This window comes from Lynx rufus, unplaced genomic scaffold, assembly GCF_022079265.1.
Source record: "Lynx rufus isolate CCGP_SWC_20201006 ecotype Redwood Valley unplaced genomic scaffold, mLynRuf1.p SCAF_4, whole genome shotgun sequence".
NCBI lineage: Eukaryota > Metazoa > Chordata > Mammalia > Carnivora > Felidae > Lynx > Lynx rufus.
The window spans coordinates 12,487,805-12,501,634 of record NW_025814856.1 but is presented as its reverse complement, the minus strand read 5'-3'; the positions used below and the strand labels follow the sequence as shown (position 1 = coordinate 12,501,634).

Sequence of the window (13,830 nt, the reverse complement as noted above, 5' to 3'; positions counted from 1 at the left end):
GGGTGCTTTGGGGGTATGGAAGACAAGAGTCCCAGCTGGCGTTGGAGGAGGGACGCAGGGCAGACACCCGGTGGGACCAGTAGCTGTTGTTGGGGTGATGGGCAGGGACGGGGTGTCTAAATCCTGGTGCCCGCTCCCACTCTGCCAACCCCTTGCTGGGTGGTGCTGGGTTCTGAGAGGATCCGGCCCTGGCCCAGCCCCCAGCAGCCCCCAGCCTGACAGCCTCAGTTCCTGGGGTCAGGGCTGGCGCAGGGGGAGAGGGCGGGGAGCTGTCGGTATGCCATGGACTGATGGGATATGTCCCTTGTGTTCCTGTCTTGTCAGCCTGTCCTCCATCAGTGCACATAGCACTGGACTGGGTTGGGTTAGTTGGGTCTCCCTACCCCTTAACCTGTCTCTCCAGTGCCTAGCAGACAGCAGCCCTCAGTTTAGTGAAGGGAGGGAGGGGAGAAGCAGAGTCTGCACTCTGAAATATGATCAAATGGGAGTTTTGCAGGCTTTCAGATGAGGAGAGTGTTGAGTGCACGTGGCCAGAATGTGGATGTGATGGCTGGAGCAGGTGCAGTCCACCTTGGGCCGTGAGGTGAAACCCACATACCGACAATGGCACAACTATGGTGTAGGAACCGGGGATCCCCCCCCCCCGGAGTTCATGACATTGCTCCACCGGCCCTGGGCGGCCTCCCTCCAGAAAAAGAGCTAACCCTCCATTTGTTGAAGCCACCAGGGACATCTGATTGTAACCCTCACCAATGCCCCCGGATTCGGATTCGTTTCTTCTGTCAACGAACATCACTCCTTGCCAGCCTGAGTGTCATCCTTGAACTATGTGCCAGGGATGCAGAAGTGGGTAAAGCAGACCGTGGTCCAGCCCCCACGGACCATCCGTTGGCACACCAACAAAACCGTCAGGTAACGAGAAGGGTGAGGAAGAAAACTGGAACAGGAAGAGGTAGAAAATACCAGGAGTGGAGAGGGATCGGGGACATGATTTGCGCCATGACCTAAAGCAAGTGACAGCCCGAGCCATGCAAAAAGCTGGAGGAAAAAGAATACTGGGGAGCAGGCACAGCACAAGCAAAGGCCCTGAGGTGGGAACGGGCTTGACAGGTTCCGGTATAGCCCGAGGTGGGTGGGCTAGAGGAAGGCAAGTGAGGGGCAGGCAAAACATGTCTGGATCGCTGCGGCTACAGGGAGAGGAGCAGAGGGAAGAGGCCCCCCACATGGCGTCCCCATGCCCATCTCATCACTTCCCTTTGCTTCTTGGCACCCCCATCCTGCCTTCTGCCTGCAGCACTGGGGTCACGGCCACCTGCTGTTGCCCGAGCCCACGGCTGGGTTGCTTTCTCTGCTTTTCTTCATGTTTCCGCTCCGGCCCCGGCCCACTTCCTCACTCTCACATCTGAGTGACTGACCCAGACAAGATGTTGGAGGAAAGTTCAGTTTCTGTGGTTTTGGCTTCGGGGTTTCAATCCCCATGGCCCCGATCAGGTGCCTCTGCGGGACGCCCCCAGCCCCCAAACGTGGCAAAGCTCAAACACGGCTGAGAGGCACCCGTGCACCCACCAGCCTCCCCCACTGCAGCCCCTAACGCCACAAAGCCGACAGGTGACCCTCGCGTGGTCACGCTCTGGGAAAATGCTACGGCGCAGGCACATCACAGACGGAGGTGTCTTGGCACATTCAAGGCTCTGAGAAGGTCCGCAGCCCAGGGGGACACAGCGGCTGCTGCCGGCCCCACGTGTGCCGGGAGAGCCCGGTCAAGTGTACAAAGGGCTGAACCCTGTGCTCCAAAAGGATATGTCCACAGGCTACTATCAAAAAGCCAAAACAAGCGTTCGTGAGGATGCGAAGCAACTAGAACCCTTGTGCCCTGTTGGCAGGAATATAAAAGGGCACAGCCGCTACAGAAAACCCTACGGAGGCTCCTTGAAATTTAAACACGGAACTACCATGTGAATCAATAATTACACTTCTAGGAATACCCCCAAAGAAGAACTGAAAGCAGGTTCTTGAGGAGGCGTTTGCACACCCACGTTCACAGCAGCCCTATCACAAGAAACAGAGCGTGGAAGCAACCCAAACGTCTCTCGACAGACGAACGGGAAAAAACGTGACGCACGCACGCAGTGGAAGAGGACTGGGCCCTGAAAAGGAAGGCAATTCTGGCCCAGGCTGCAACATGGAGGGACCGTGAGGACGTTACGCTGAGATAAGCCAGCCGCAAAAGGACACATCTTGTAGGACTCCACTCATAGGAGGTACCCAGAGTAGTCAGAGTCATAGGGACAGAAAGGAGAAGCGCGGGTGTCAGGGCCTGAGAAAGGGCAGCGTGGGGAGCTGTCTAACAGGGGTAGAGTTTCCGATCTACAAGTGTTCCGGGGACGGAGGGCGGGGGACAGCTGCACCGCAGTGTGGACGTACTTAAGGCCACTGCACGGGACACTTAAAAACTGTTAGGATCAGGGGCGCCTGGGTGGCTCAGTCGGTTAAGCGTCCGACTTCAGCCAGGTCACGATCTCGCGGTCCGGGAGTTCGAGCCCCGCGTCGGGCTCCGTGCTGACGGCTCAGAGCCTGGAGCCTGTTTCCGATTCTGTGTCTCCCTCTCTCTCTGCCCCTCCCCCGTTCATGCTCTGTCTCTCTCTGTCCCAAAAATAAATAAACGTTGGAAAAAAAAAAAAAAAAAACGGTTAGGATGAGGGGCGCCGGGGTGGCTCAGTCAGTTAAGCGTCCGACCCTTGATTTGCGGCTCAGGTCATGATCTCACGATTGAGCCCCAAGTCGCGCTGTGTGTGTGTGTTGACAGCGAGGACCCTGCCTGGGGTTCTCTTCCTCTCCGCCCCTCCCTGGCTCATGTGTGCGTTCTCGCTCTCAAAATAAATAAATAAATAAATAAATAAATAAATAAATAAATAATAACATTAAAAAATGGTTAAGATGGTAAATTTTGTTATGTGGTTTTATTTTTAAATGTTTATTTTTGAGAGAGAGAGAGAGAGAGAGAGAGAGAGAACAAGCAGGGGAGGGACAGAGAGAGGGAGACACAGAGGGGCACCTGGGTGGCTCAGTCGGTTAAGTGTCGACTTCAGCTCAGGTCAGGCTCTGGCAGTTTATGGGTTCGAGCCCCGCGTTGGGTTCTGTGCCGACAGCTCAGAGCCTGGAGCCTGCTTCCGATTCTGTGTCTCCCCCTCTCTCTGCCCCTTCCCTGCTCGTGCTCTGTCTGTCTCTCTCTCAAAAAAGGAAGGAAGGAAGGAAGGAAGGAAGGAAGGAAGGAAGGAAGGAAGGAAGGGAGGAAGACGGACACCGTATCCGAAGCAGGCTCCAGGCTCTGAGCTGTCAGCACAAAGCCCAACACGGGGCTCAAACTCACAAACTGTGAAACCCTGACCTGAGCTGAAGTCAGATGCTTAACCCACTGAGCCACCCAGGAGCCCCTGTTACTTGGTTTTTAACACACACACACACAGGATATGTCCATCCCTTAACCCCTCGAACCTCAGAATGTGACCTTATTTGCAGGTGTAATTCCTAAGGATCTTGAGAATTCATCCTGGACTTAGGGTTGTCCTATAGCCAATGACCCGTGTCCCTACGAGAACAGGAGAGGACACAGACACACAGGGAGGACACATGACAACAGAGGCAGACATGGAGTGATGTGTCTAGAAGCCAAGGATGGCCAAGGAGTGCCAGCAGCCACCAAAACCCAGAAGAAAGGCATGGGACAGATTCTCCCTCAGAACCTCCAGAAGGATCCAACCCTACTGACATCCCGATTTCAGACTTCTGACCTCCTGCTCTGGGGACCACACATTCTGTGGCACTTTGCTCCGGCAGCCCAGGGTGCCCATCCCTGCCCTCAACCCTCTGGGACGAAGGCTTTAGGTCACACGCACAGCCTGGGCATCCCTGATCCCGCTGCCCACCAAGGACCACGAGACAGTGCAGCCTTCAAGCACACGCGCCCTTTAATATCTGGTCACCCAGAGCCACGGCCGGTGGGCTGAGGGCCCCCGGGCCGGGCCGGTGGCTGGACCCCAGGGGCTTCTGGAGGCACCACGCGGCTTTTCGAAAACGAAGCCTGGAGCGGCGGCGGGGGCAGCGGGGCCCAGCCCAGGAAGGTCCCGGCCCACGGGGGCCGTCTGTGGTCCCAGCTGCGGTGTCCCTCGGGGCCAGCTACAAAGTGGAATGCTTCTCGAAGGGCACAGTCAGGAGTCGCGCCGCGGCCTCGTCCAGGAACCAGCAAAGTTTCCCCGTGTGGGGCTGGACCAGGGCGGCGGGGAGGGGGTTCTCCTCCTTGGCCTCCAAAATGCGCTGCATAAAAAAGGCAGGATCGTGAGGCCCCCGACCCGCACCCCCAGCACCCCTCGGAGCTCCCAGGACCCCCCACGGACAAGACTCTCCTACTCTCAGAATGTGATGTCACCCTTCCGGCTGTCCTGGCTTTAAACGATCAGCAGGGGACTGTGTAATACCGGGGTTGGCACACCTTTCCGGCACAGATCAGAGTCACTCTTTCGGCTCTGCAGGTCGTACCCTGTCTCTGTCACAACTACTCAGCCCCGCTGTCACAAGCGGCAGGATGTGGTCCCGTGGGCTGTGCTGTGCTGATCCCCTGATGTGACCTCACGATCAGTGGGAATTACAAATACTGCTTTCTGATGGCCAGGCCTGCCCCCATGCCCTCTGTCATTTCCTCTGACCATCGCCCTGTGAGGTCGCCTCATTTTCCACCCCCATGTTACAGTCAGGGAAAGCCTGAGGCTTGGGCAGTCTTACGTGAGCCTACTCTGAGCTAAAACCGCTGCACTGATCTTCAGGAGGACAACACGGAAGGGCCCTCCCGACCCACCTTGCAGATGGGAAAGTTGAGGCCTGAGGGCTTAAGTGGCTGCCCAAGGCCATGCTGGACATCACAGGCAGGGATGCTGGCCTGTTGGATTTTTTACAGTCTGAACCCTTAATCCCAACCCAAGCCACTCCTGTGAGGACATCTGGGCTTAACAGTTTGGGAGGAATAATTATTATTTATTAATTTAAAAAAATATATATTTCTGGGGTACCTGGGTGGCTCAGTGGGTTGAGTGTCTGACTTCAGCTCAGGTCATGATCTCAGTTTACAAGTTCAAGCCCCAGATCAGGCTCTCTGCTGTCTGTGCAGAGCCCGCTTCAGATCCTGTCCCCTCTCTCTCTGTTCCTCCCCTGCGTGTGTGTGTGTGTGTGCACGCACACATTCTCTCTCGAAAATAAACATTTAAAAATTTTTTTCAATGTTTTATTTAGTTTTGAGAGAGAGAGAGAGAGAGAGAGGGAGGGAGGGAGGAGGGACAGAGAGAGTGGGAAACATAGAATCCGAAGCAGGCTCCAGGCTCTGAGCTGTCAGCACAGAGCTCGACGCAGGGCTCGAACTCACGAACCGCGAGATCATGACCTGAGCCAAAGTCGGTCGCTTAACCGACTGAGCCACCCAGGCGCCCCTTTTTAGTTTACTTCTAATATCTTGTTTTATATGTTCCTAAAATATTAAGTAAACTTTTTTTTCTTATTCCTCCTTGTTTAGTTATTCCTACTGCATAATTTCCCTCCCTGATTAGTTTTGCCAGGGGTCTAACTTTGGGATCTATTACCGTTAAGCTTTTAAGAATATTAACCAATCCAGGGGTGCCTGGATGGCTTAGTTGATTGAGTGTCTGCCTTCGACTCAGGTCATGATCTCATGGATCGTGAATCAACCCTCACATCAGGCTCACTGATGTCAACGCAGAGCCCACTTCAGATCCTCTGTCCTCCTCTCTCTGCCTCTCCCCTGCTTATGCTCTCTCAAAAATAAATAAACATATAAAAAAAGAATATTAACCAATTCATTAATTTCTGACTTCAATGTCACTTATTCCTTCCACTGACTTTTCTTGGATTTTTGTTATTGTTCTTTTTCCTGAGTCTAGAGTAAAGCACTCAATTTGTTTAACTGTTTTTTTATTTAATAATGTTTTTAAAAATTGTATTTTTAAGAGATCTCTACACCCAATGTGGGGCTTGAACTTACAACGCCAAGATCAAGAGTCATGCCCTTATTTACTAGTTTTTGAAACCACACCTTAAAGCTACAAATTTACCTCTGAGTGCAGCTTTGGCCTCATCTCATCAATTTCACTTCATTTCATAATTATTTATTCCTAAGTAGCCTGTAATTATAGTGGCCATCTCCCCTTCAAACCGAGAATTACTCAAGTCCCTTGGGGCCTGGTGCTTCTAGCACAATAATGTCTGGGGCCATATTCCATCCCTGGGCCCACATGCCATGACCTTCCTGGGAATGGGGCCCTCAGCCATTACCTTCAGAACAGCTGCCTTGCCTTCTCCTGTTGCCACGAAAATGACCGTTCGGGCTGCATTTAGCACAGGAAGCGTGAGGGTCACACGCTCTGGTGGTGGCTTTGGGGAGTCGCTGATAGGGGCCACGATCTTCTCCCGCTCCTGGGGGAGGGAGGCCCCGGGGTGGAATGTCACTTCAGCTTCTCGAGCACCCACATACACCAGGCATGATCTGTCCATCATTCCATCACCCCACCCCCACCATTAATCTTGTGGGGGCGCCTGGGTGGCGCAGTCGGTTAAGCGTCCGACTTCAGCCAGGTCACGATCTCGCGGTCCGTGAGTTCGAGCCCCGCGTCAGGCTCTGGGCTGATGGCTCAGAGCCTGGAGCCTGTTTCAGATTCTGTGTCTCCCTCTCTCTCTGCCCCTCCCCCGTTCATGCTCTGTCTCTCTCTGTCCCAAAAATAAATAAACATTGAAAAAAAAAAATTAAAAATAAATAAATAAATAAATAAATCCCCATTTTAAGATGGGTAAACCAAGGCTCCAGAGTTGGCTAAGGTTTGCTAGTTGGCAGAGGCTGACTCAAACCCTGCTGTGGGCACCTCCCGGTCCCCCAAAAGTGGTCCTCCCTCCGGAAGTTCTAGTCGGCAGAGGCCCATGTGGGTGTGCTCACCTGGAGGAGGGGGTGGTCCGGGAAGAGTGAGCAGGTGTGGCCGTCAGGACCCACTCCGAGAATCAGCAGGTCAAAAACCGGAATGGCGTCCCCTTGGAAGGCCTGGGCGGGGAAAACACAGTCCTGAGAGGTTGGGGGCGGGGTGGGGCTCAAAGGACACAAAGAGACAGTGGCTGTAACACAGGGAGCAACACGCAGCCTCACCTGCATGAAAGGGCCTCTGTGAGGCTCCACATTTCACCCGTGTGACTGGCCAAAAGCCTGGGGACACAACTGTCCCAGACCTGCTCCCAGAGTGTCAGAGGCTGGGCTACCTTCAGGGACCCAACGGTGGGGCTGTGGACTCCCGGGAAGGGGGAGCGGGGGTGGTCCTGAAAGGCATCTGTCCAGGGTGGGGCCGTATTTGCAACCACCCCCGGGGCGGGCGCTAGTTTTTGCTGGTGATAATCATACAGTGCCACCCACAGGCCTGCTCCGTCACCGCCGCATGGACCAGGCCTCCCCGGGGCCACACCGTGGGACTCACCTGTCTCAGCTTCTTGGCATAGTCCTCGGCCGCCTCCTCCACAGGAAGCTGGGGGTTAATGGTGATCACCTGGCTGTCGGGAATGGGCAGCCTGGAGAGCAAGTGCGTCTGCAGCAGAGGAGGGACAAAGTCACCAACAGCCACACATGGTTCCCAGAGGCACAAGGTTTGCACGCGTGACCACCTGGATTCTCCAGGTGAAGATGCCTCCAGGACAGGACTGTCATACACCCACCTCCTGGGTGAGTCGGGATCCCGGGGGCGTTTCCGCCAGGAGTCTTTCAAGGCCCGCATGATTGGGGGCCTCCTGGCCCCAGCCTGCACCTGTGTGGCCACATCACAGCCCTGTTTCCAAGTCCCCAGGGTCCCTTGGACCTCAGGATAAAACCCAGCCCCTCTCTGCCCTCCATGACACCCAGCTGACCTTGCCCCCCCCCCCGCCCCGTGATAGCACGCACCCTGGCCTCTGCAAAATGGATTTAATTTTTGTGGAAGCGGCCGGAGTCGGGCCTCCTGCCAGGTGGAGGGCTCTGGCCCTTTCCCTCGTCTCCCCAGGTGAACCTCAGGGCCTTTGATCTGCTCTGGGATGGACCCTGGCGACCCCACCTTGGTGCCTCCCTTCACACAGGATCTAGCCCATGGACGCAGCGCCAAGCTGAGTCACAAAGGAAAAGCAGGAAGCAGCAAAAATATAGTATTAGAGGGGGAAAGTGACAGGGACATAAACAGGCCAGGGGCGCCTGGGTGGCTCAGTCGATGAAGCGTCTGACTTCGGCTCAGGCCATGATCTCACGGTTCGTGGGTTCGAGCCCCACGTCGGGCTCTGTGCTGACAGCTCGGAGCCTGGAGCCTGCTTCGGATTCTGCATCTCCCTCTCTCTGTCCCTCCTCCACTCATACTTGTGTGTGTCTCTCTCTCAAAAATAAATAAACATTTAGAAAATTAAAAAAATAATAATTTTAAATTTTTTTTTCAACGTTTATTTATTTTTTTTGGGACAGAGAGAGACAGAGCATGAACGGGGGAGGGGCAGAGAGAGAGGGAGACACAGAATCGGAAACAGGCTCCAGGCTCTGAGCCATCAGCCCAGAGCCCGACGCGGGGCTCGAACTCACGGACCGCGAGATCGTGACCTGGCTGAAGTCAGACGCTTAACCGACTGCACCACCCAGGCGCCCCCAAAAAATAATAATTTTAGAGAAAACAGGCCAGACACACAGTCCTGAAGAGTAAGAGCAATATACTGAGGGTAATGGGGAGCCAAGGAGGGTGTGTCAGCTAAGAAGGGACACGGTCAGATCTGTTCTCGGAAAGACCGCTCTGCTTTGTCCAAGGTCCCCATCTATACACACGCTCGGGGATTATACTAAGGAAGCCAGTGGGGAATATCAGGGACCTATTTCTGTCCCACGATCGTCTCCTTAGCTGCCCTTCCCCTACGGGCTCACAGCCATTCCCTCCCCCTCCTGCTGGGCTCCTTCCAGGGAGCTCAGGGGTGGAGGGTCAGGCAGACAGGTTCCCGGAAGCAGAACTGCTGGTCGATCAGACTGTTTCTCTCTTGACATTCTGCAGGCACCGAGGCACCATTCCCCCCGAAGGCAGCCCCTGCAAATCCTTCCAGCGGAGACAAAGCCCTGGCCTCAGCAGCAGAAGACCCACGGAGCACGCAGGGTGCGCAGAACATTCACACCGACAGAGCCCCGGGGTACGCGAGATCCGTCCTTGAGGACAGAAGCGCCTCTGCATCCCTATACTGGGTTGACCAGTGCCCCCCCCCCAAATTCATGCCCACCCAGAACCTCAGAATGTGACCTTATCTGGAAGCAGGTCTTTGCAGATGTGATTAGCTGACTTCATAGTAGATTGGTGTGGGCCCTACATCCAATGACTGGTGAGAGACTGGAGGCCAGGGAACACCCGGAGCCCCCAGAGGACGGAAGAAGCGAGGAAGGATCCTCCCCTTGCGCGTCCGGAGGGAGCGTGGCCTCGCCAACATCTGGATTTCAGGTTTCTCCGGGACAGAGAAAATAAATCCTTGCTTTAAGCCACCCGATTTGTGGTCCTTTGTTAACAGCAGCCCCAGGGAACTCACGTGACTCCCCCAGAAGGAGTAAATCCTGGCCCCACGTTTGCTCCCGCGGCAAAGCATAGGCCTTGGCCATAACCTCCGCCCCAGCTCTGCCCATGGCCAGGTCCTCATACCTCCAGGCCTCAGTTCAAACATCACCCCTCAAAGCTCCCCCAGCCCCCACCATCCTGGCTGAAAGGTCATCCCTGGGCTCTTTCTATCATCTCACACAATTATCTTTTGTCCACACTGCACTACGAGAATACTCTGCGGGGCTTCCCCTCATTTCCTGCCCTGTCAGTGCCCGATGCCCCACTAGGAGCCCCATGAGAGAATGGCCCAGCGTCCCATCGTGTCCCCAGCGTTGGATACAGAGACATACAAGGAACATCCCCGCAACACTTTTGTTTACCGTTTCGTTAGAATTTTGTTACTAGAGCAAACACAGTTTTCCTAATTTAAAAAAAGTAAAAGTTCTGGGGCGCCTGGGTGGCTCAGTTGGTTGAGCGTCCTGCTCTTGGTTTCGGCTCAGGTCACGATCTCAAGGTTCGTGAGATCCAGCCCCGCGGGGGACTCTCCCTCTCCCCCTCTCTTTCTGCCCCTCCTCCCCCTTCTCAAAATAAATAAACTTAAAAAAAAAAAAAAGTAAAGTTCTTCAAATTTATGCAAACTAAAATGAAGAAACATGAGTCCACTTTTTAATTAAACTCTTGAAAAAGACCCACAGGGAGGCCCCCGCCCCTGAGACGTGTCCCAAGTGCTATCCGGGGCGTCCCTTCAAACTCTGGCTTCCCTACTAGTCTGGCACATAAGCACTCCTCCTCTTCTCGTTCCAGTTTCTCCACCTATGAAATGGAGGAACTAACAGCCCCCACCTCATAGGTTATCGTGCAATTTCGTGAGCTGATGTGGCTAAAATGTTTGGTAATCAGTAAGCCTTCCTTCTTGTGACAAAACAACGACAACAGAAAATCATCAGCTCCAACTTCTACCTAAAGAGGGGGAAACACACCCAGGACCTGAGGGACCAGAAGCTTCTGGGCACGCCCGCCCCTTCCACACCTCCCTGGGCGCGTTTTCCACGTCTAGGGCAGGAGGAGAGAGCTCAGATGCAGCTGGGGAACCCCAGGGCAGGCCACGACCCCCTCCAAGCCTCGGTTTCCCGGATTCTATAGGCTCTGAGGCCACAAGCCAAGCATAGCCACCCCTGGAGGTGATCAGCACCAAAAGCTCGAGGTAGCTCGAGGTACATCAAGAACACATCCAGGCTGGAGATGAGAAAACCGAAGCCCAAGCTCCACACCAGATACCTCCTGCCTGGCCCTTCCCTACCTCTGCCCTTGCAAGTTGCCAGGCTGTGTGGCGCCTGAATTTCTCTAGGTCCCTGGCATGAGCCACTCTGTTTTACCTCCACGCCTTTGCCCGGCCACAGGATAAAGCATTATAGGACCTCAAGGCCCCCACGGGCCCACTCGGGTGGCAGTGGAGGTGGGAGTTCAGGGCACGCAGCAGACCCCTCCCAGACAGTGGCAGAGGGGATAGTGTGACCCTCCGTGACCCCCACAGCTGGGTTCAGGAGGTGGGCGCGGCCTTCTTGAAATGACCCCCGGCGGCCCCCGTAGTCAGGTTCAGGCGGTGGGCGCGGTCCTCTCGGCGGCATGACCCCCGGCGGCCCCCGTAGTTCTCACCCGATAGAGACCGTACGTGCTCTCGGCGTGCTCGAAGGGCACGAGGCGCTCGTCGCAGAAGCCTACGGTCCAGCGCGCGAGGCTGGCGGGGCCGGCGGGGGCGGCGGCGGCGGGCAGCTCACGGGCCAGCATCGAGACGAGGCTGCCGCCCGACAGGCCGAGCGCGAAGCGGGCGCGGGCCCCCGCCAGGCAGCACGCCGCCCGCTGCGCCACCAGTTGCGCTAGCGACGCGCCCAGCTCCTGCGGACTCGAGAAGACCGAGATGAGGCCCGGGGCCGGCGCGGCCATGGCGACGGCGGCGGCGGGGAGGCGGAAGCGCCCCGGGCAGCCGCCAGCGCGCCTGCGCGAAGGCTGGCCCGGCCGCACTGCTGTCAGTACCTCCGGGCGGCCGCCTACGGCACATGCGCACTCCCGCGAGTGAAGTCGCGGCTCGTCCCGGCGGTCGATCCGAAGGGGCTCGTTGATTCTTTGCACGCTGTGCCTGAGCTCTTTGCTGGGCCGGGGCAGGCGGAACCGGTGCGGTTGATCTCAGCCTCGCGGTGTCAGGGCGGGGTCGGAGAGAGGACCCCACATCTGGGGTCCCCAAGAGGGTGGTGTGGGGGTGGAATGGAAGGAGGAGATGGGAGATTTCCTGGAGGAGGGCGCGTTTTGGTGGACTTGGAAGTTCCTGAACCTTCTAACATACTGATCTCGTTGCTCGTTGTTGTCTTCCTCTTTCATTAAAGTACAAACAACATGAGGGCAGGGTGCGTTTTATTCACTCGTGTCCCGAAAGCCCCCTGAACTATGCTTGTTGCAGAATTGGGGCTGGAAACATTCTTGTTGAATTGCTTCTGAAGATGCTCCCTGGCGATTTGTGTGCCTGAGGACCCTGAGAGGCCTCTACCCTGGCTCTTGGCTGGAGGACCTCCTAAAATGGGGCAAATGGGTCTTGGCTGATGAGAAAGGGTATTCCAGGGAATAGCATGGGCAGGGAAGACTGGAAGCAGGAGACCTGGTGGGCCTGGCCAGCTGGGCCACTTATCCGGGTCAGAGAATTCAGGAGCCTGTGATAAGTGCCATGAGACTTGCATGGGTAGTGCGTCTTTAAAATCAGTAACAAGTTGGGGCGCCTGGGTGGCGCAGTCGGTTAAGCGTCCGACTTCAGCCAGGTCACGATCTCGCGGTCCGGGAGTTCGAGCCCCGCGTCAGGCTCTGGGCTGATGGCTCAGAGCCTGGAGCCTGTTTCCGATTCTGTGTCTCCCTCTCTCTCTCTGCCCCTCCCCCGTTCATGCTCTGTCTCTCTCTGTCCCAAAAATAAATAAACGTTGAAAAAAAATTAAAAAATAATAAAATCAGTAACAAGAAAACAGTCTATTTACAAAAGCACCAAAAAGAGTAAGATACTTAGTAATGCACTTAATGAAAGAATCGCAAAACTTGTGCACTGAAAACTACAATACTTCGCAAAAAAATGATTTAAAGGTGATCTAAGTAAATGGGAAGACATCTTCTGTTCATGGATTGGAAGATTTAATAGTGTTACGATGTCAGTACTCCCCAAATTGGTCTACAGATTCAACGCAGTTGCTATCAAACTTCATACCTCTTCTTTTGGGTAGAAATTGATAAGCTGATCCTAAAACGCGAATGGAATCGTAGGAGGCCCCAAGTAGCCACAATAATGTGGAAAGAAAAGCAAAGTTGGAGGACTCACATACCCTGATTCCAAACTTGCTTGCAGAGCTACAATGATCCAGACCTTGTGGTATTGGCATAAGGAGAGCGCTATCAATGTATTAGAACCTGGCAATGCAGATATAAACCCATACATCCATGGTCAGTGGATCTTTACAAAACAAGGGTGTCAGGGATCATTCAATGGGCAAAGAATGGTCTTTTCAACAAATGGCACACCTGGATAGTCACATGCAAAAGAATGAAGTTAGATCCTATAATGGCAGAACGGTAGGACGCCCCCACCCCCACCCCACCGCTCCTGGCAAAGGTGTCTACACCATGATCCCCAGAAACCGTGAATAACGTTAGGTTACTTGGCAAGGGGAAATAGTGGTTGCAGATGGAATTAAGTTGCAGATCAGCTGTCCTTAAAATAGATAGCCTGGATGGGCCCCATGTAATCACCAGGGTCCTTGTAAATGGAAGAAGGGAGCGGATGAGGGAGAACCAGAGGAATGACAGCATGAGAAAGACTCAACCCACTGTTGCTGGCCTAGAAGATGGAAGAAGGGGCAATGAACCAAGAAATGTGGGTGGCATCTAAAAGCTAGGAAAGGCACGCAAGTGGGTTCTTTCAACCGCTAGAGGGAAGGCAGCCACAGGCCAATGCCTTGATTTTAGTCAAGTGAGCTCCATTTCTGACTTCTGACCTTCAGAACTAGAAGATGATAAATTGGTGTTATCATTTTAAGCCAGTAAGTTTGCGGTAATTTGTTAATCTGCACTGGAAAACAAAGATCCCCCACCTCACACGATATACAAATTAAAATGGATCGGAGCGCTTGGCTGGCTCAGTCAATAGAGCATGCAACTCTTGATCTCGGGGTTGTAGGTTTGA

General features: G+C 54.6%; 1 protein-coding gene across 1 annotated transcript; it reads right to left on the bottom strand.

Moving 5' to 3' along the window:
- Positions 1–3,950: 3,950 nt before the first annotated feature.
- Positions 3,951–11,576, bottom strand: PGLS (6-phosphogluconolactonase). Its single transcript, XM_047096024.1, has 5 exons — positions 11,274–11,576; positions 7,518–7,625; positions 6,992–7,093; positions 6,337–6,477; positions 3,951–4,314 (listed from the first exon to the last, which is right to left on the bottom strand). The coding sequence occupies exons 1-5, from the start codon at positions 11,559–11,561 to the stop codon at positions 4,177–4,179; spliced, it is 777 nt and encodes a 258-aa protein (XP_046951980.1). The 5' UTR covers positions 11,562–11,576; the 3' UTR covers positions 3,951–4,176.
- Between the last annotated feature and the right edge of the window lie 2,254 nt (positions 11,577–13,830).

What these genes read in the sequence shown, in the direction of transcription:
- PGLS (XM_047096024.1), bottom strand. Translation starts at nt 11,561, where the DNA reads ATGGCCGCGCCGGCCCCGGGCCTCATCTCGGTCTTCTCGAGTCCGCAG. An exon ending in GCACGTACGGTCTCTATCGG is followed by an intron (nt 7,626 to 11,273) that starts GTGAGAACTACG and finishes CCTCTGCTGCAG; the next exon opens with ACGCACTTGCTCTCCAGGCT. An exon ending in GCAAGGCAGCTGTTCTGAAG is followed by an intron (nt 4,315 to 6,336) that starts GTAATGGCTGAG and finishes TTTTTTATGCAG; the next exon opens with CGCATTTTGGAGGCCAAGGA.